Raw genomic sequence first — 21,204 nt, 5'->3', positions numbered from 1 at the left:
AAGTCAGATGTTTTCCTGGTGGCAAAAATACTCAAAATCCAGCTGGAGATGAGGTTTAGGGCTAGGAGAGCAAAGTGGATCCTTCTGTTGTCTTCTGTCAGTATTTTACCTTCCCCCCTAACTCTCAGGGACACTGTCAATTAGGCTACAATGGGGTTTTTCAAAATCTCCAAGGTCATCATAAGAAGCAAGCTTCTCCCACAGACCAACTCAAAGCAGCATCGAATGCAAAACCTGTAGCTGTATCTCCGTTGCTTGGCGGATCAACACCCCCCACAACACATCTTTCAAGATCCATGGGTCCTACAGATGCCTATCACAACATGTCGTGCACCTCATTCAGTGCACTAAATGCCCCAATAACTACTACGAGGGTGAAATAAGACAGTCACTATGCTCTTGAATAAACTCACACAGAAAAAATGATAAAAGACAAAAACACCATGGGTGGGTGATCATTCCATATCTGACCTCTCAGTCCTCATCTTCAAAAGAAATCTGCACAGCACCTTCAGAACACAATCCTGGGAGCTTAAAGTCATAACTTTGCTAGACACTAATCATGGACTGGGTAGAAACCCAGGATTTATGGCTTATCACAACACTCTATAACCCACTAAACCAACTCTTCCAGCTTTTTATTCCCCTCTGTTCTCCCCTGTGACTGGAGACGTGGTAATGGGCCACTTCATCTTGAGTTGTCCCTGGAAACATGTAACTACTTGTGCTAAACAATCAGTTCCGCTTTGTATTTAGCTGGGACACTCTGAGTACATTTCCCAGCCCTGTGTAAGCTCAAAAGCTTTTCTCTCTCACCATGAGCAGGTGGTCCAATAAAAGATATGACCTCATCCATCTTGTCTCTCTAATATCGTGGGACCGACACACAGCAACAACACTGCACGCATAATATGAATGTGGCACACATTAAACGGATTAAAAACTGGCTAACTGATAGATCTCAAAATATAACTGTACATTGGGAATCGCCATCAAGCAGGTGTGTTTCCAGTGGGGTCCCGCAGGGATCAATTCTTGGCCTTATGCTCTTAAAAACAAACAAACAGGAGAAAACCTTTAGGAAAAAAGCAAGCAAACAAACCAATTGCTTCATCATAAAGAAGCAAAAAGAGGCACAAACCCTATTTTAATTTTCCTTTCCAAGTCACCTCTAAAATAATACAGCAATAAACTTTGACCATGTCCTACATCCCAATCCTAGGGTGACCAGATCTCCCAATTTTATAGGGACAGTCCAGATATTTGGGGCTTTTTCTTATATAAGCGCCTATTACTCCCCACCGCCTGTCCTAATTTTTCACACTTGCTGTCTGGTCACCCTATCCAATCCCTACCCACACCTCTGCATGTGCGCCCATCTCCTTTGTTCACCTACTATTTATAGCAGGGCTTTTAATCACTCCATTCCTCACTGTGGTGCTGTGCTTCCATGGCTCTGGCATGGGTAATTCCATGCCGACCGGGGCGGAATGATGGGATACACAAGAGGGTAAATCCGGGCAAGCAGGAAAACAAATAAAAGCCTTTTGCATTCTGCTCCTGTGTAAGAAACTTTGTGATCAGAAACCTGAGCTCGATGGGAACCACGCGTTCCTTTTCTCTTTGACTTGGCTGCTATTGAAAGCTGAGGGGCTGGAGCCCACTGTCATGCAGGCTGTAATATCTGTTCATTATTTATTGTTATAATTATTTATTTACCAGCTGGAGACTGGCTCCTGGGTGTGCATGGCCCTTCAGCTGGAGAATACAGAGGCAGTCCCGTTCCCAAGGAAGGAGTTATCCAGCTGAGCCCTGTGTAGCGCTTGAAAAGCACCAGTGCCGAGTGCTAGGTGTCGTGCGAGCTCTTCCCCGGACAGGTCAATTCACTTGAATCCCGCCCTGCACCCCCTGCTATTCCAGTCATGGGCTCCGCGTCCATACAATTTTGCTGCTGCCCCAGAATCCTGAGCCCCCCACCTGCTGGGATCCCACACACACAGCTCTGTCATGGCTCCTCAACCCTGACCTGCAGCCCCACCTCCCCCCATCTCTGCCCGTGCAACAAGCACCTCAAAACATTGTCTTCAGTGTATCTGGTACTCTGGGATCTATACACCCTGTGAAGAGACCTCATGCAGGATTACGAATGAAGCCCTGCCTCTATTAATAGACAGATCTGTGACGCTGCCCTGTGGAGAGCAGACTGCAGAAAGAATAAGGCATCTGCTGCTAAGATTAGCTAAGCAATGCCCCTGTGAGCTCAAACGGTGAAGGCCTGTGCCTTTAGAACCGGCAGACAAGCGCCTGAGTGAACGGGATCTCTGCAGCCCCTGCAGCTGCTGGCTTTGCTGGGGAGCCCCCCCCTTCCCCGGTGTGAGAAGGAGGTTTTATCTCTTCCACCTAATATTTTTTGAGCCTGCCTGCGAGTGACTCAGCATTTTGGATGCAGGTTCTTTCCAAGGCTCGGAGCCGGTTTGGACGGCTCTGTGATGAGAGACAGGTGCAGCCTGCAGATGCAGAGACGGGAAGCTGCCAGGGTCGCGCATGTTGTTAATGGGGTTATTTAAAATGGCATTTGCTGATAGGAAAGCAAAACACGCCTATTCCCTCAGCGGCTGAGGGACGGCTGACGTCTCCAAATCACATTAGCCTCTAATCTAGCTATTGTGATGGCCAGTGTACGCACACCGCCGCACAGACTCAGAACTCCTTGGCTGTGTGTCACCCGCCACCCCCAGGCCGCTTCCGGGCGGGCTCCGGTGCCAGGTGCCCGTGTTTTCGGAGAGGGGCACGTTCTAGCCCGCTCTTGCTGTGACATTCCAGGCTGCATGAGGCCCGTCAGTTGGTGAGGGAGGCAGGCAGGGGGTCATAGGAGCAGTGGGCACAGATGCCCCCTTGAAGTTGAGGCCTGTGGGTGAGGAGATGCTTTCCTCTCCCCAGTTAGCACTGTCAAGATTTTCCAGACAACGGGCTCCCAGTTCTCCCTGTCGCCAGTGCAAATACACCCGCTGCGGTGGAAGGGAGGGAAGGTTTATTCCTTAGTGACATTCATGGGCCAGACCCGTCGGCTGAAGTCAGCGATGGGCCCCGTGCACTGCTGGTTGGGAAGGGTTAACCCTGGCGGGGCTCGTTTGTGGACCAAGCGGCCTGTCGCGGGACATCTTTGGCCACGTTACACTGTCCTGCATGATGCAACAGAACCAAAGTCTTACCCGCTCTGGAACCAACCCAACCCGGCCCAGCAGGTCAGAGCGTCCCTCACCCACGCCCAGAGCAAACTATTCTGCCAACTATCCAGGCCCTGCCCTGCTCTCAGGGCCTCTGGAAAGCAGCAAGACCTGCTCTCGCTGGAGGTCAGCGTGGCCAGGTTTAGGCAATCCGGGCCGCTCCTCCACCAGGCTGATGTAAGAGTCGGTGGCTATTTCTACGGGAGGAGGAGCTGGGCCAGAGCCTCTTCACCCGGTGGGAGTCCGGGAACGTCTCAGGGCTTTGCAGTTTGAAGGTGGGACCCAGTGATCCTGTGGGTCAGCCCCTTTCTAGCGCCCTTCGCTGGCCCCCAATACCCTCTCCTCCTCCTCCAGACCCTCCTGGGCTCACACGGCAACACTTGAAGCCGAAGGTCCTGACCCTTCTTCCCGACGGGCTGCTGCAGCGTCTCGATTTGGGGCTGGCTGCCCCCCGTGTGCTACGTCCGCCCAGCCCTCTCTCTGGGTGCGCCCGCCCCTCTCGCCTTCCTCCCTGTGGCTCAGGGCGGATTCGGCAGCCAGGGCTCGGGGCAGCTGGCGGGGAGCAGAGCCCAGGGCCTCTGGCGCAGCTGGGCAGAGCCGGCGCCATCCCCGGAAGGAGAGCATCCGTCAGTGTTAATCCCAGCCAGGGATTCCTGGATGCTTCTGTGCAGAGCAATGAAGAGCAAACCCCCTTCAGAGACGCAGCGCTCTGGCAAGCTCTTTATTAACATGGCGTGGGCTTGCCCCTGTGGTCTGGTCACAGGCCCCGGAGCCAACAATAAGCCAGCGGCACAGCAGGATCCGTCGTCACTTGGAGACCGGGCGTCTCTGTGAAAGAGCTGCCTGAGTGCAGACAGAAGCAATAGGCTGGGTGAGGGTCACTGGGGGGGGGTTACGGAGGTGGTCAGATGGAGCCGAATTCTGGCACCAAATCGGGGGGCGGTGGAAGTGCGTGCAGCCTCAGCCCCACCCACACAATAAGCCCCACCCACTGAATAAGCCCCGCCCACAGTCTCTCCAGCTGTGACGTGAGGGGCAGTGTGGTCCAGTGGCCTGAGACTCATGCCTGACTCCGCTGCCGACCTCCTGCATGAGCCTGGTGCAGGTCACGTGCCGGCTCTGTGCCTCAGTTTCCCCTTCATCTGTCATGTCTATTTAGACTGTGAGTGCAGGGAGCAGCTGTCTGTGTCTGTGCTGTGCCAGGCACGATGGGGGCGCTGGTCTCAGCTGAGGCTACTGTAATACACAGAGGGGGTCGGCGATACTGGCCCAGTTGGCAGGGCAGGGAGTCAGTAAAGAGATCCCAGGTTTAAAGCGCAGAGCTCTGATGAGAACGTCCCTGGCTCTGGGAGCGGGGCAGGGACAGGCAAGGCAAAGGGAAACACCACAGCTGCTGTTTTAACAAGTAACCCAGAACCCAGACCATCCTCCTGGCTCCACCAGCTGCCTTCGCCCAGCCCCAGTCCAAAGGGCGGGCAGCAGAGGCACGCAGCCGCCCCTGCCCCCTTGAGGTCCTCTGTTGAGCTGCCAAACTATTTTTAATCAGCTGAAGGCAGAGAGGCTGATTACGAACCTGGGTGGGAGGCGCCTTAACCAGTCTGGTCTTTCCTCTCATTGTGCGTATTTGCTGTTGGTGTCTCAAGGAAAAGAGAAGCAAGTGTACGAAAAACCACCGTAGCTGAAAGCAGGCCCCGCTGGAGGGTGGCAGAGCATTTTGAACCTGGGGCTTGCACCAGCACCAGCACCCAGCTCTCTACCACTTCAGCTAAAGAGGGGAGCACGCCAGCACCCCGCAGCAGTAGATCGTTCTCCTCGCTGTGAACCAGGCAGCCGTCACCAGCAGGCTATGTCGTGGCAGCAGCCATCTTGCCAGCCTGGCCTCCCTGGGGCAAAGGAAAGGTCCACGGGCATCCTTCAGCTTTTGATCACTCCGCTGACATCGGCAGCGAGTCTAGCCTGGGTGGGCCTGGACTGCTAATACCCCACTGAGATCCTGGGGAATATTTAGCGGGCGGTAAAGCAATCATCGTCCCTAATGCTTTTTATCTGTAGATCTCATGACTGGTTCCCAAGCCGGTCAATATCCTCACCTCCACGACCATCTCCGAGGCTGTCGGTTTGTTGGGGCGGGGGGAGTCGTCCAGTCAGGGACCGGAAACAGCGTCATGTGTCGCATGGCAACGCCTCGGGCTGAGAGGTGTCTGCGGACATGGAAAGGGGGGTCAATGCAGCGAATAAAGAGCGCTCACAGCCGTGCGGCAGAGCACGAGGTAAATGGAGATTAGGCCTCGTCTGCACTGGGAATGTGCCCTGAGTCCAACCGTTGAGCCAGCCGCACTGTTGCAAGTCCTAGTGTAGACAGCAGCGGTACGGTTTGCACTTGTGCTGCGCCTCTCTGCTTGAACCGGGAGCAAGTTGCAGCAGTGCAAATTAGCCATGCCGCCTAGTGGCTAGAGCACCCGGCTGGGACTCTGGGGAGCTGGGTTTTATTCCCAGCTATGCCACTGGGCTGCTGAGTGATTTGGGGCCAAGCCACTTCCGCTCACTCTCTGCCTCAGTTTCCCCATCTGTAAAATGAGGATAAAGATCCTGGCCTTCTTTGTGAAGGGCTCTGAGATCCGTGGCCAGCTACACGAGGGGCTGCAGCAGTGCCGCGGCCCGGGTGGCTGGAATCAGGGCAAATCCACGGTGCAGATTACACCCAGAGGAGATGTAAACTACGCTGGAAGGATGCCCCCTTCCCGATGGCAGCTTGTCCTGCCAGGCCGGCGTCACACGGCTCCTCTGGTTTCAGCCCCGTGCGCCTGGGCTGGCTGGGTCTAGCCGATTGCGTCGCACCACCATTCCCAGTTGCAGACTGGGCAGCCGGACGTGGGGTGAACACAATCAAACTCGACAGCTCCTCCCGAAGCAGAGCAGCATCTTCCCTCCCGGCTCAGTCGCCCCAGGCACTGCGGGGCGTGACCCTCCCACCCACCATCCCAGCCCTGCTCAAGGAGCCCTGGGAAAGCCGCGCCCAGCCTGCCTCCGCTCTGAGGTACAGGAGGAAGTGGGCAGCCGCAGGCCCACACCTGCAGAGGGGAAAAGGTCGCACACACATATGGCAGGGGCTGCTCCAGCCTCCCACGCAGAGAAGCAGGGGCAGATCTGGAGCTCAGGCCACCCTGCTGCCCCGCCCTGGGCTCACGCCACTAGCCCAGGCTGCCTTACAGTGGCGCGGTGTTTGCCAACGCCTGGGAAGAGCCGGAGCAATGACCAGCTGAAAGCAACGCCTGGCATCCAGCCAGGCTCTTGTGAAATAAAACTGCTGCCAGCTCTCTGCCCGTCTCTCAGGCCTTCCTCTGAGGGAGCCGGCAGCACATTGCCGACGCGAGCCTCTGCACACTGCTAGGACGTAGACACAGAGAGACCACTTTGCCCGGTGCTGAATGCAGCCACCTCTGGGCCGGGACCCGGCAGCTGGTTTTAACAGGGCCCAGTGACGGAGGGCAGGAGGGGAAAAAGATCGCCAGAGCAAATGCGAACTGCAGGGAGGAATTCGGGTAGCTGGCCCAGAACATCCCGCGCTGGGAGCTGGCCGGGGCGCCGGGGTTACACCCCGATTTTTGGAGCACTCACCACAGTGCAACGTTGGTTTCATGGCTCCCACCGCGCAGGCCTGGCTGGTGCGTTTCCCACGCATTACTGATGCGGCGAGAGCTGATCGGGTGTCTGGGAACGGCCGGCGTCCCACAAACACGCTTCACTTTGGGAAAAGGGAGCCACTTCCCCCCCCCCAGTACCTCTGGGCCCCCCCTCCCCCATGCCCTGGGATCAGCTGCAAGTGCCTCCAAACCTTTCCCCGGCACTGAGCCATGGTGGCCTGTCCCCGGTCCGTGATCACAGCTACCCCTGCGGGACCCACCCCTGTGCCATTGCATTGTTCTGCTACAAGTGAATTAGCCAGCTCACCCTCCTGCCGCTCCCCTGCCCTCTCCGGAGCCTGACCACCCCCCCCCCCCCAGCTCTCCCCACCCTCCCCGATGCCCGCCTTGGGACGTCATGCTCCGGCTGGGCACGTGGGGTTGCCAAGGCAACCGGTGATTTCAAATGCCATCTGGGGCGAGCTGCGGGAACAGCGCCAGGCGGTCGGATGAGACGGCGGCGGGTGGGGGCTGGAAGTGGGCACCGGGGGCTGGTTATTGTCTACCCAGCCTCTTGCGTGCGCCGCGGGTCCCATTAGTCCGGGGCTGCAGTTAATCCTGTTAGCGCCTGCAAAATAATTGCATTACGAAACAACTGGTCGGCGTTCATCCTGCTGCCGGGGTCTGGCGGCGCGGCCTCGCCGGCTCCCCGGGCCTTGGCGTTCGGCCCGGCCCCTGGTAAAGCGACGCTGGCAGGCCTGCTGCTCCGCGGGCCCCGCGCCTGGCGTCAGGGGCCAGCCCCCGTCGCTGACACCACAGAGCATTTCGGCTGCTCGCCTGCGCTCGGCCAACCCCTCCGCAGGGCAGCTGGGACGCCTGGGTCCCATTCCCGGCAGGGGTCCCTTTGCGAGAGCACAAAGCCTCAGAGAGCTAACGGGGGCCCCTGGCTGGCCCGTTTCGGTGCAGGAGGAGGGAAGAAATGGCCGTTGTTGTCTAGGGCACTTCAGCAGGTCCCACTGGTCACTGGTACCGGGGGGGGGGGGGCACCCCGACAACCCCCCCGCTCAGTGGATCACAGGGTTTGCCACCTTTCCTGCTGCTGAGCGTTTCTCCTGGGCCCGGGGTTACTACAGGGCAGGGTGCTGGGAACAGGACAGGGCGTGGTTGTCCCCCGCCCGCCCGGCGTCCCAAACACACACCGCACGACAACAAACAACACCAGCTGTTAGGTGAGGTGCTTCTGGGAAGTCGTGCCAGGGCGTTATATAAGCCTGGCTCCGGCGGGGCGGGAGGGCGCTGGCGCTGTGGGTGTGAGGTTTTCTGTTTAAAGTTCACGGCTCCCCAGAGACAGCGAGTAGCTTATCGGGACACGAGTGTTGTTCCAACAGCCTCTGCTCGCTCGCCGGCTCCCTCGCTCACCTGGGCCCTTATCACGGGGCGTCCAGGGTGGCCTGATGTTATGGGCAGGGGACAGCATGGAAAAACGTTGGCAGGCTGCTGCGCCCTGGATTCCCAGCGACGGACGCGGATCCTGGCGTGTAGCTTGCAGGCAGCGGTGGGGGACTGGAGATGGTATGATGGGGAGAGTTTGGAGCCCGAATCCTCATTGCTGCGACACGGGGCGGGAACGCTCAGCCGCCAGCACCGGCTTTTCTGTCCCGGCATCATCCTGGCTGCACGGCCGGGTGCGTAAAGCTCCCGGGCTCCGTTCCCAGCCGTCCCTGTGCAAGTCCCTTCCCCGCAGCTCTGTGCTTCAGTTTCCCCACTGAGGGGGGCGGTGACCCTGACCCACTTGGCGGTGGGAGATTGTGAGACTCAAGGCACCTGTGTTGCAAAGTGCTTTGAGATCCCTGGGCCTTGGGGTAGGCTGAGGGTGGCCGTGACTTGATCGTCATCCCAGAAAAACCTGGGTTCCAGGATCCTGGAGGGGGGGTTGCCACATGCCAGGAGAGCCCTGGAAGCTCAAAGCCAGCTCGCCGGATGGAAGGCCTGATCTACACTTAAACTGTAGTTCAGCCCAGGTACCTCGCTCAGGGGCGTGGAGTCTCCCTAGTGTAAACAGGGCCTGAGAGACACCTGTTGGCCAAATCTTGTTTTTGAGAAATACATGAAAGAACAGAGCCACAAACACATTCCCCCGCTTCCTACCAAAAGGCATCTCAGCCTGACACACTGTAACTTGAATCAAAAGTTAAAACCTCAGCTGACTCCTATTGTTTTACCCTTTGACATGTTCACTTACTTTCTATGTCTATGTTTTAAGACCATTTTGTCTGTTAATTTTACTCACTTTCAATATATTTGTAAAAACCCTACTTTAAGTATAAAACGCCACACTGCGAAATGTAATAGATCGACTCTCAATTGTAAAAGACACTGTCAAAAATGAAATAAGGTTTGCTTTAAAAATAATACGTGAGTTCTTCAGCTAGGAGTTGGCCCTGAGTGATTGGAGTGTGAATGGCTGAGCAACTGAGGTGGGTGTAGACAGGAAGGGTGACTGAACAATTGGTCTGAGTGAGGGATGTCGAAACAGACAAGAAGAAAGGAGCGAAGATGATCAACTGGCCGAAGAGGCGCCCACCCTGATGACTTTGGAGCCAGCCCATTTCAAAGGACAAAATCTGATCAGGCTCGCAACAATGCGGGTGATTCAAGATCACACCAAAAATGCAGATGCAGCCTGACAGTGCAAAACCCAGAGACGTACGTGCGGTCTTTTCCCTATAAAATGGGACAGAAAGATGAAGGCTGGAGGTTCGGGTCTACACCATCACACCAGCCAGGAGCACCGGTGTGCATCAGCAGAAACTTGCTCCTCATCCTAGTGCTCTAGTCACCTGGCCGGTGACTGCCACGAGCCCCAAGAGGCTGGTAACTATGACATCTGTGGGACCCCTCTGTCTGTCTGTCTGTGTGTATGAGTGTGAATGAAAGCATCAATTGAAAGGTGTGTCTCTGTAATTGTAGTATTGATACAATGTTAATCCTGTTTTCCTAGTGTTTTCATTATTAGTAATGCTATTTCACTAAATAAAGCCCAATATTGATGTTATCACAGTGTTGATACTTTTCTTTCCTTTGATGCTATTTACCAAATTTCTGTGTTCACAATAAACGTGGCTTGTTGCCTTATCCCCTGAAAAAGATCCTGTGATATTTGTTATTTGGCTAACACACCAGCTGGTCCCAGAGTGGGTTCGGTTTAATCCCGTGGCTGAGAACGTGCCTGGGGAGCAGATGTGGGGGAGCCAGGGACTTGGCTGCTTTCAGATCCTGGCCCGCTGGCTCCAAACGCCAGGAGCAATTTTAACGGGCGGCAGCGCAGGCTAAGAAGCCTGGTTCTGACCCGGCTCAATCCGGAGTAAATCCAGAGCGACGCTCCCACCGGCAACGAGGCAAGCGAAGCAGTGATGCTCCCCAGTTGCATCTCAGCTTCCTGCCCCGCTAACGTCTCTGAGAACAGGTGCAGCCGGCTGGGTCCCTGGGGAGCTGCCATGGCGCTGTGATATTTCAGCTGCCCCGGCAGACGCCTGCCAGGGAGAGAATGAGGAGGGAGACGCCCCTCACACGCAGCTCCTGACAGGGAGGGAAGGCAGGGTCTGTCTGCACCCGGAGTTGGGAGTGGACGCACGGCAGGGGCTGCGCGGGGCAGGGGGATCCCGCTGCCGCCGAGCGAGACCTGCTGCCAGACTGGGAGAGCTGGGACCTTTTGGGAGAAGGTCCCGGTGAGCTGACACATGCCCTCTCTGATTCCTCACCCCCCCCCTGCCCGGGGCGTGGCCAGGAGGAGGGGTGGCAGGGCTGCCCGAGGTCTCTGGTGCCCGCCTGGTACCTGTTCCCTGGCTGGATGGTTTCAGGTCCTTCTTGTGCATCAGAGGGAGGATCAGAGCACGGCCCTGGCACCAGCACGCACAAGGGATCGGCGTAAGACACACCTGAGCCCCTAGGACTCAAGCAGGACAAATGTGGTGCATGGACCTCGTGACGTTCCCCGGGGCTGCTTAGCGGGGCTTTAAAAGAGACCCTGCAACCAATTCGGGGGCATGGGTGGTGGGACCCCCACGTCCTTTCTCCACAGGCGACCTGGCACGTGCGGCAGCGGTTGGACTAGAATCCAGAACCCCCTTGCCTCCACTAGAGGGAAGGGAGAATCACCACCGGCTCTCCGCAGTACAGGGCCTAGGACACACAGTGCTGCACCCGCCGACATTGGCTGCGTCAAAGCTAAGCACTGGCTCTTCCTGGGGGAGGGACTGGGACGTTGGCTGCCGATTGGCCGCGGGGAGGAGGTCGCGTGTTAAGCGGACGCTCTGTGCGTCATAAAGCAACAGGTGTGAGCCTCCCAGCCCACCCCCAGCCCCTTCCGTTCCAGTCGGCTCAGCGTAACGCCAGCCGCCAGGCCTTGCCTTTCAAGGCCGCTGAATAGGGGCTATTCTGGGCCGTCAACCCTGCCCTGCGCCTGACCCCGGCAGCTGCAGCGTGTGGAAAAGCTCCTTCCTATTCAGTCCTGGGGGCAAGGGGCTAAAAATAGGCTGTGGGCGACAGAGACGGCGGGGGTCCGGTGGGATGCAGGGCGCTGGAGCTGTGGGCTGGAGCTCAGGGGGGCACATCCTCAGCTGGTGTGAATCAGTTCCATCGAACCGGATCCGCCAGACCGGCACCGGAACCCGCCCGGCCAGCCCAGGAAAGCCGGTGCGTGGGGCCTGGCCCCGTCTCAGGTGTGAGAGGAGACTGGGGGCCCCGCTGCTCCAGAGGATGAGGAGGCATCCTGGAGGCAAGACCTCGGGCCCACTGAGCGACAGCGTATGTGGGGGACCAGGTGGGGCCTTCCCTTCCTGACCCCGGCCATGCCCCGATCCGCCCCCTATGGGACCTGGGGGCAGAGAATATCCACAATGCAACGCTGCCCGGCCATGCCCCTGATCTGCCCCCAGGAGCCCTGGGGGCAGAGAATATCCACAGTGCAGTGTGCCCCGGCCATGCCCCTGATCTGCCCCCTATGAGCCTTGGGGGACAGAGAATATCACAGCACAGTGTGCCCTGGCCACACCCCCGATCCACCCCCCTATAGGTCCTGGGGGGCAGGGAATAGCCATGGGGCAGGGCGCCCTGGCCATGCCCCCGATCCGCCCTGGGAGCGGTGCCTGTCCTCCAGTGCCCCGCTGGCCAGGGCGGCCCCCACTCAGGGGAGATGCTCCAAGACCGACAGGGCGGCTCTTGCCCCAGGCTCAGATCCTGCCTTGCCCCATAGTTTGCTGCTCTTTGCCGAGGGGCCAGCCCAGCCGGAAGCTGATGCAAGCTTCCCCTGCGCTCGACCTGTTTGTTTGGTTCCTGCCTGGCCTGGCTCCCGGCCCGGCTGTGTTTGTGTTGCCAGGGGCACCCGGGCCAGAGCCACAGGCCTTGACTCAGGTGCCCTGCGCCTGACCCGCCAGCACCAAGGGCAGGTGCGTGGGAAAGCCGCCTGGGAGGCCGGGGGTGAGGGGTTAGAGCAGGGAACCGGGGCACCAGGATCCTGCTCCTATTTCTGCTGCTGGCGCCCTGTGAATTCAGACCAGTCCCACCCCCTCCCCCCATGCCGCAGTTTACCCACCTGCAATAGGGCGATAATGACACACCCTCCTCCTCCAACCTGCGTGAGGCGCTTGGAGATGCTAGAGACACCCGAAGGCATAAAGCCGCCCCGGCTTGGCAGAGGCTCCTGGGCCCATGCCCTGCCCCAGCTGAGCGGCGTGGTTCATTTGGGCCGCTGGGAATGGTGCATGGGAAAGCCTCCCGGGAGCACAGGGGGTGTGGGGCTAGGGCAGGAAAGCGCCACCCCCCCCCCCCCCCATGGTGGCCATGGCTCAGCCGCTCCCCACCGCCATCCCCTGCTCACCTGCCTCCGGGCTCCATCTCCTGCCACCCGGCACGGGGCAGCAGGGGGGGCCCTGGACTCCCGTGGGCGCTCACTCCCCCAGGATCCCGGGTGCCCCCGCAAAGCCAGCTGTCCCGGCGCCGCTGCTGGGCCTGGGGACCGTGTAACGAGCGGAACCAGAACCCGGAGCCGGGGGGAGGATGGTTCTGGATCCCAAGATCCCAGCTGTTTTCCCAGCTGGCCCAGGGCAGGTCCCCCCCCCGCCCGGCCCCCTGTCCCCGGGGGGAGGCCCTGCTGGGTTGGAAATGACGGGGCCGGCTACAGATCCCCAGCGCCGACAAGACATGGAGGAAACAGGCTCCAGGAGGCCGCGCCAGGAGCTTCCAGAGGTTTATTGGGACCCGGCCGTTCCCAACACTGACAGGCACAAGGGCGGCCAGGAGTCCCAGCCGGGGAGGGCCCTGGGGGCTTGGAGATCCCAGGCCAAGCAACGGGCCAAGCAAGACCCAGCGAAACGCCAGGGAAAGGCTCCGAACGACCCAGCCGGGCAGAGGGGTCCGAGCCAAGGGCCGGGGGCTGCAGGATCTGACCCCCCCAGGGCTGAACCGGAGGCCGGCAGGGGTGAAGGCTGGAGACGCAGCACACGCCAGCCCCTCCCAAGCAGCACGTGGGGAGCCGGGGGCCCTGGTGGCTGGCCCCCGGGGAGCGGGGATGGGACAGGGCTGGGCTGAACTCAAGGGGATTCGCTGTGGAAGGCGCTGAACCCAGACGGGTCCCCCCGGTTCCCGAGCCAGAGCGCGCTGCCCAGCATCACCAGACGGGGGCGCCCCGCATCCCGGCCGGGTCAGCAGGTACTCACGGCCCCCCCAGGCATGAATCACAGCCTGTGCACAGAGAGGGGGCGTCTGGGGGGGGGCGCTTGCCCCGGCCGTCAGGGCTGGGCCCGATGCCACAATCCAGTGCTGCAGGGGCTGTGGCATGGGGGACACTAGGGGGCGCTGTGCCATGGGGGGGGGGGGCTGTGCTGGGTGTGGGGGGGGCGCTAGTGGACACTGGGGGGGCTGTACTCTGTACTCTGCTGGGGGGGAGGGGGAATTCTGCCGTGCTGGCGCCCCCGTCCAGCCCAGCCCGGGACTCAGGAGATCTGGGCTCCCACCCCACGGAGCCGGGGGTGGAGGGGCAGTCAGGCCCCCCCGGGGCCGTGCTCAGGGCTTGACGGGGAAGAGCAGGCAGGTGTGGGCCCTGGCGGAGGAGCTGCCCTCGATCAGCACCAGGGGGCGCTGGCTGTAGTGCTGGATGATGCTGGGGACGCTGTCGAAGAGCTGGGGGGAGAAAAGGGGAGACGGCATCAGCTGGGCGCCCCCCCCGATCCCTGCTGCAGCCACTGCCCCGGGGCCCCCGCGCGGCCCTCGCTCCCGGTGGGCCTCGGGCTGCGGCGGGGGACGGGTGCCCCTCCCGGGGGGCGTGGGGCAGCCGGGCACGGCACCCACCTCCTCGTGGCGTTTGCCCTCCTTGCCCAGCGCGTAGCGGCGGCTGCCCTCCAGGTAGCGGATGGGGATGTTGTAGACGTGACCCTGGTAGAGCACGGCCAAGGTGAACGGCTGCTTCCAGCCCTGGCCGGAGCTCTGGCGCACCATGAACGCGCTGTCCTGGGGGCAGAGGGGGCTGCTTAGCACGGGGGGGGGCAGGAACCCGGCCCAAGCCCTGCCCAGGCCCCACCTGCCACAAACCCGGCAGGCGGCTCCCGGGTACGGGAGATTCCTACAGCCCCACAGGCGGGCTCTGGTCCCAGCCCCCTGGTCTAACCACTAGGCCCCGCTCCCCTCCCAGAGCTGGGGATAGAACCCAGGAGTCCTGGCTCCTCTCAGAGGGGGAAATCGCCAGCTGGTTCTAGGCGCGGCCCAGCCCCCGTGGGCAGCGGCTCCGGGTCGCCCTGGCCTGGCGGGTGCAGCCGGTACCTTGTTGAGCCCGTGCAGGAGACTCTCCGCCGTGTGCCGGTCGCAGCTCCCCGCGTACCAGGCCTGGTCCTGCATGCTGGGATCCTGGGGAGCACGGGGGAGGGGTGAGAGCGGCCGGGGGAGGGGGGGGGGAAATCCTTCTCCCCCCAGTCCGAGGGGCCTAGCCAGGAACCACCCCCCCACCCACACGCACAATGCCAGCACCCGACCCCCTCAAGATGAATCTTCCCAGAATGCACCTGGCTGCCCATGGGGCGGGGTGGGGCTGGGGGTGACACATGCCAGGCCCAGCAGGGACCTCCATGCAAGGGTGTGGAGGGGGGAGAGTTCTCACGCCTCTGCTCCAGGGCCCCCCCCCTTATATCCTGCCCCCCACCCCCCTGAGGCTGTGCCGGCTGCTCTGGGAGGAAGGTGCCAGCTGCCCCCCCCCCCCCCCCCCGGCACAGCAAGCCCTTGGGCAGGGGCTGGCGCTCACCTCCACCGGGGATCCGCTGCCCCCGGGCCAGGCCGGGCCTGGGCTGGAGGCTGAAAGAGGCAGGACACCGAGGGGTTAAGAGCAGGCGCGGCAGATTCCCGCAGCCAGGCCGTGGGCACCATGCCCGGATAGCAGATCTTTTCTCCCCCCCCCAGAGCCCAGCTCCGGGAGGGCACCGCAGACACATGCTCGGCCAGGACGCGGGGGCTGCGTCCAGCCCCGGCCTTTCCCGTTCAGGCCCCAGTGGAAGCGGCCCCGCGGCCTCAGCTCGCTCGCACCTTCCCCCGGCACCGCGGGCCCCCGGGCAGGCCACACCCGGACGGGGAGAGGTCACGGGCCCCTCTGCCCAGGGCTGGGGTGGCAGGATGCTGCGGGTGGGGAGGGAGGGGCACCGGCAGAGTTCGGGGGGGCACTCACCGCCGGGGGAGGTCTCAGCCGGGCCCTGCAAAGAGAGAACAGAAGGCTCCTTCAGTCAGCGGGGGAGGGGGGGCATCCCTGCTGGGGGGGCCTCCCTGCCCCCCAACCCCTCCCCACCCGCCCCAGTCCCCCTCCCACACGCCCCCCGGCCCCCGCACTCACATGGCGAACCACTGGCAGGGCGATCTTCGGCCTGTTGAAGACAGGAAGAGCATCAGGGTCCCGCAGCACCATTCGCACCCAGAGCTCGGCCCAGGGGAACCGGCTTCACCAGATGAGGGCGGGGGGAGGACACCGGGGTCTCGCCTGCACCAGCCGGGGCAGCTGGGCCGGAGGCAGGGCTGGGAGCCGATCCCTGTATCCCTGGAAAGGACTCTCCACCGACAGGCAGGCGGGTGGGGGTCCCTGACCTGCTCCTTAGCTTGGAGCCAGGCTGTCCCCCCCGGCCCCCTTCGCAGGGGGTACTCACCTGGGTAGTTTTGGGGGCCGTGGCGGAGGCACCCTGCAGGCAGCTGGAAGGAAACAGACAAAGGTCAGGTGGGGGCATGGCCGGATTCACCTTTTGTGGGCCCGGTGCCAAACATATTTGTGGGCCCCCACGAGACCCCGCGCAGCTGCACGTGGCGTGGATGTTTTCACAGAACTCTCCACGATGACGCCAAGGTCTTCCTTGGGTGGGAACCGCTAACGTAGAGCCCGTCGGTTTCCAGGCAGAGCTGGGATTCTGTTGCCAACGCGCATTACTTTGCATTTATCAACTCTGAATTTCATCGGCCGTTCTGATGCCCGGTTCCCCGGTTTTGTGGGATCCCCTTTGTAACTCTTCACAGTCTGCTTTGGACTTAACTATCTCGAGTAGCTTCGTGTCATCTGCAATTCTTGCCATCTCAGTTTACCCCTTTCTCCAGATCATTTATGAAGATGTTGAACAGTTCTGGTCCCAGTACAGACCCCTGGGGGGCACTCCTCTGTGACAACTGACCATTTACCCCTACCCTTTCTTTCCTGGCTTTTAACCAGTCACTGATCCAGGAGAGGACTTGCCCTCTTATCCCATGACTGCTTAATTTGTTTACGAGCCTTTGCTGAGGGACCTTGTCAAAGGCTTTCTGAAAGTCCAAGTACACTATATCCCCTGGATCACCCTTGTCCACTTGCTTCTTGACCCCCTCAACGAATTCTAGTAGATTGGTGAGGCATGATTTTCCTTTACAAAAACCATGTTGACTCTTCCCCAGTGAATCATGTTCATCTCTGTGTCTGGTAATTCTGTTCTTTACCATAGTTACAACCCATTTGCCTGGTACTGAAGTTAGGTTTACTGGTCTGTAATTGCCGGGATCGGCTCTGGAGCCTTTTTTAGAAATTGACATCACATTAGCTGTCCTCCAGTCATCTGGTACAGAAGCTGATTTAAAAGATAGGTTACATACCACAGTTAGTAGTTCTGCAATTTCACATCTGAGTTCTTTCCGAACTCTTGGGTGAATCCCACCTGGTCCTGGTGATTTCCTACTATTTAATTTATCAAGTTGTTCCAAAACCTCCTCTAATGACATCTCAATCTGGGACAGCTCCTCAGATCTGTCACCTAAAGAGAATGGCTCGGATTTGGGAATTTCCCTCACACCGTCAGCTGTGAAGTCCGATGCAAAGAATTCATTTAGTTTCTCCGCCATGGCCTCACCCTCCGGGAGTGTTCCTTCAGCATCTCGATCGTCCAGCGGCCGCACCGGCTGTTTAGCAAACGTCCTGCTTCTGATGTACTTTTCCGGGTCGCTCGGCCCTTGTCCCCGGCAGCCGGGCCCAGGCAGGGGACAACCCGCTGCCGCCCCCACCCCAGCCGGGCTCTCGCCGTGTCCCCGAGTGGCCTGAGAAGCGGCTGGGCCCACCCCTTTCGCTCCCCGCCCGGCCTGGCTGCCAGAGACGTGGGCCAAGCGTGCCGGGCAGGGGGGCAGGCGCAGCGGGAGAAGGACAGAGGGGCAGCCCCCGCGGCAGGCCAAGCAGAAATGGGGTGGAAGAGGCCGAGCAGGGACTTGACCACGGTCTGGGCACCCGGCGTCTGGGGCATCAGTGCAGGGGCCTCAATGCCCAGGCCCGCTCCGGGTGGCCAGGGCGGCTCCACCACGCCAGGGGGACCGCGTCTCTCGTGTCCTCCAGGGTGGAGCCAGGACGGGGCAGGAACTCACCTGGCATTAGTTCACACTCCAGGTAAAGCTCCTCCTCTGGGGGCCCTTCCTGGGAAGGAAAGAGACGCCATGAATCACTGCGGGGGCCAGAGCCCCGATCCCGCCACGTGCTCTGCATGCCACCCCCACCCAGCCAGACGCCCACTGGGTGCCCCAGTGGGTCAAGCCGCATGCACTGCCCTCAGAGGGACCGGCTGGGACCCAGCCCGTGTGGGCAGGGGAGGGGTCAGGGCCACAGGAACCCCCCCCCCCGATGGATGTAGGGTCTTGTGGCTGAAACAAGGGCCTGGGAGCCAGGGCTCCTGGGTTCCGCTCCCAGCTCAGCGGGGGAGTGGGATGTAGTGGTTAGAGCAGAGGGCTGGGTGCCAGGATTTCTGGGGTCCAAGCCAGCTCTGCCACTGACTCCCTGGCTGGCGTTGGCCACATCCCTTCTCCCCGTGCCTCGGTTTCCCTGAGAGCGGCTTGGGGAGGCGGTGCAGGGAGGGTGGGTCAGTGGGTGTTGCCCAGAGCTGGGTGCAGATACATGATGGGAACAAATCCAGTCCCTGGCCATCCACAGCCACGCCGGACCCTGCTCCCATGCACGGGGAATCCCCATCAGCTGTCGTCAGCGCAGGGGCTCTGGCACACGTGGAACAGTTCCGACTCCACCCAGGAGGGCAGGGGTGTGCGCAGGGGGCAGACTCTCTACCTGCTGGGGCAGGGTGGGGGGGGAGGGAACCCCCCAGGATCCCCGTCCCAGCACCCTCTGGGGCAGGGTGTGGGGGGCTCTGGTACCTTGTTGTCCCACGAGGTCGGGCTGGGATCTGCGGGTGCAGAAATAAGGCGAATGAGCAGCAGCGAGAGGCTAAGTCCCCCTCCAGATCCCAGCCCCTCCCCTCCCGCCCCCGAAAGGATGGGGTGTCACTGCTGGAGGTCTTGGGGGTCCCTGAGATACTAAACATGTGACTGGAGCTGTGCCCCCCTCCTGGCTCGCTAACACCCCCGCCAGGGTGAGCCACGTCCATGGGGGTGAAGGGGTGGATGGGCAGAGATTGGAGGGGGACAGGGACAGGTGGGGGGGTTGAGTTGGGGGGGTGGGAACAGGCCGGGGGGGCTGAAATGGGGGGGATGTGGGGGAAATTGGAGGGGATCCGGGAGCAGCTCCCAGGAAGCCGGAGCAGGATTGGAGAGAAGAGGGGGACCTAGTGTGGGGTGGCTGTAAGCAGCCCCCCCAACCCCCAGGGACAGGCCCCCCCCCGAAACTGCCTCCAGCCCCCGCTACTAAACCCTCCCGCCCCTGATGAACACCTGCCCCCCCCTTCAGTGCCCAGCCCCCCGGCAGGGTACGACTGGGGACCCGGCCCCCCACGTACCCCTGGGTGCAGCAGGGCAGGCAGGCACTGGCGGGGGGCTCAGGATGGAGCCGGGCAGGGACAACCTGCGGGGGCTGGGGGCCGGGGGGGGGCTTTGGCCGGGTTTTGTCCGGAGCTGCAAGGGAAGGGGGCAGTTCAGTGCCGGGCGCGAGGGGAGCCTGAGGGACCCCGGGGCAGTTTGGCCAGTGCCCGCTGCCAGCCCCAGAGACTCAGCCGAGCCCCCAGGACTCCCCCGCACCGGGTCCCAATGCAGCCCATGGCGATCACTGCCCCGGGCAAGGAGATCCCCCCCTCCACAGCTGGGGTGTGGGGGGGCAAGGGGAGATCTCGAAAGCAGGTGGCCAGAGCCGGTCTGGATGGGCCCTGGGGAGGTGCCAGGCAGCTCTACCAGCCCCCCCCCCCAGGGCCGGAAGAGGAGTCGGTGTCCGTAGGGATCACTGCACAAAGCAGCCCCTCCCCGCCTCGCCCAGCCCCTCACCTTTCCCAGAGGCCAGGCCCCGGGGTATCTCCTCCACCTGCCCAACGTCTGTACCGGGCACCAGGCTGCACTTCGACAGGAACTGTGGGTCACAACAGGTGCTGGTTACCGGCCAGCCGGGCTCCCCGTAGCCCTTAACTGGCCCAGCACCCCTGGGCCCAACCCCTGAGCCCCGGCCCGGGGGCTGGCTGGAAGGGCTGGGCTGGGGCTGCTGCGTGGGGCGATTGGTGGCAGCGGTGGGATATGGGGCTCTCCTGGCCGCACTGGGGAGGGGCCATGAGGTGGGGGGTCAATAGGGGGCTGTGAGACCTCCTAGGACCCTCAACTGTTAGGGGAAGGGGAGCCCCCTGGCTAGTCACCCTGCTCTCTCCCTGGTTGGGGGGGAGGGGAGCTCAGCGTGGGGTGGGGGAGGGGGGACTCACTCACCTTGGCTGGCAGCAGGGGCAGGGGCTCCGAGCAGCGCCGGGCACTGGCATGATCTGGAGGCAGGGACAGGGTGAGATGGGCCCAGGGGGCCTCGCTGCCCCCCCCCAACCTTCCAACCCCCCCAACGCTGCCCCTCTCCCCTCCCAGCTCCCCTCCCCCACTACCAGTCCCCTTTTCTCCTGCCTGCCCCTCGCCGGGCCCCCTTACCTAGGTAGGTGCCGTCCGCGGTCTCCTGTCGCTTAGCTGGTGCCACCTTCTGCACCTGGCCCTCGCAGGGGGGAGCCTCATACATGTCCCCCTCCTCCAGCTCCTCCACCATGGGGCCCTGTGGGGCAGGACGGGGGCGGGTGGGTGCCGCCCAGGGGCTGGGGCAGGGCAATGGCTGGGAGGGGGTGGGGGTGTGAGTCGGGGGGGGGGGCAGGTTGCATGGGGGGACTGTGGCCCAGAGGGGCAGGGGATCAGTGGGTGGGGCAGGGGGCACGGCAGAGTGCAAGGGGCGGGACTGTGACTGGGAGGGGAGCAGTGGATGGGGCGGGGCATGGTTCAGAGGGCGGGGCTGTGGCTGGCAGAGGGCGGGGCATGGTTCAGGGGGCGGGGCTGTGGCTGGCAGGGGCGGGGCATGATTCAGAGGGCGGGGCTGTGGCTGGCAGGGGCGGGGCATGGTTCAGTGGGCGGGGCTGTGGCTGGCAGTGGCGGGGCATGGTTCAGGGGGCGGGGCTGTGGCTGGCAGGGGCGGGACAGGGGAGCAGGGGGCGGGGCCACACTTACCACATGCTCCAAGCTCTCTGTAACACACAGGGGGTGTCAATGACTCCACCCAGCCAGTCATGGATCTGCCCCACCCCATCCCCGTGCACCGGGACCCCCCCATGGGGTCCCACCCAGGCCTGCCCCAGGCCAGGCCCAGTGGAGGCTGCCGCTGAGCCCCTCATGCCCGTGGAACTGGGACCACAACTTACCCGGCCGCTTGGGGGGCAGGGGCGGAGGTGGGGTCTGAGACCTGTGGGGAGGAGACACAACAGGAGCCCCATGAGCCCTGCCCCCACCCCTACATCACCCCCACCCCCACATAACCCCCCCAACTCAGCCCTGCCGCCACCCGGTGCTGCCCCCGGTCACCCCCTCGCAGGGGGAGGGGCGTAGTTGCGTATAGGAGACCCTAATGTCGGGACGGTCCCGGGCACATCAGGCTGTCATAT

At 61.8% G+C, this 21,204-nt stretch overlaps 1 protein-coding gene across 1 annotated transcript; it reads right to left on the bottom strand.

Annotated features, from left to right (window-relative positions):
- Positions 1 to 13,069: 13,069 nt before the first annotated feature.
- On the bottom strand, positions 13,070 to 20,320 carry SH2D6 (SH2 domain containing 6). Its single transcript, XM_067540353.1, has 13 exons — positions 20,213 to 20,320; positions 20,006 to 20,058; positions 19,580 to 19,661; positions 18,524 to 18,552; positions 17,747 to 17,795; positions 17,188 to 17,343; positions 16,027 to 16,069; positions 15,720 to 15,750; positions 15,558 to 15,582; positions 15,141 to 15,190; positions 14,666 to 14,749; positions 14,198 to 14,356; positions 13,070 to 14,029 (listed from the first exon to the last, which is right to left on the bottom strand). Exons 1-13 carry the CDS (start codon positions 20,295 to 20,297, stop codon positions 13,913 to 13,915), a joined length of 963 nt encoding a protein of 320 aa, XP_067396454.1. The 5' UTR covers positions 20,298 to 20,320; the 3' UTR covers positions 13,070 to 13,912.
- Between the last annotated feature and the right edge of the window lie 884 nt (positions 20,321 to 21,204).

The sequence above is a fragment of the Emydura macquarii genome, unplaced genomic scaffold (genome assembly GCF_026122565.2).
Source record: "Emydura macquarii macquarii isolate MOO-44397 ecotype Brisbane River unplaced genomic scaffold, CSIRO-AGI_Emac_v2 contig_573, whole genome shotgun sequence".
NCBI classification, from domain to species: domain Eukaryota; kingdom Metazoa; phylum Chordata; order Testudines; family Chelidae; genus Emydura; species Emydura macquarii.
The sequence above is the reverse complement of the archived record's forward strand: the minus strand, read 5'-3'. Positions and strand labels throughout refer to the sequence as shown.

Excerpts from the sequence above, each read along its gene's own strand:
- SH2D6 (XM_067540353.1), bottom strand. The coding sequence starts at position 20,297 with ATGTATGAGGCTCCCCCCTGCGAGGGCCAGGTGCAGAAGGTGGCACCA. Across the intron at positions 15,751-16,026 it reads CGGCCCCCAAAACTACCCAG|GCCGAAGATCGCCCTGCCAG; the intron begins GTGAGTACCCCC and ends TGTCTTCAACAG. Across the intron at positions 15,191-15,557 it reads GGCTGAGACCTCCCCCGGCG|CCTCCAGCCCAGGCCCGGCC; the intron begins GTGAGTGCCCCC and ends TGCCTCTTTCAG.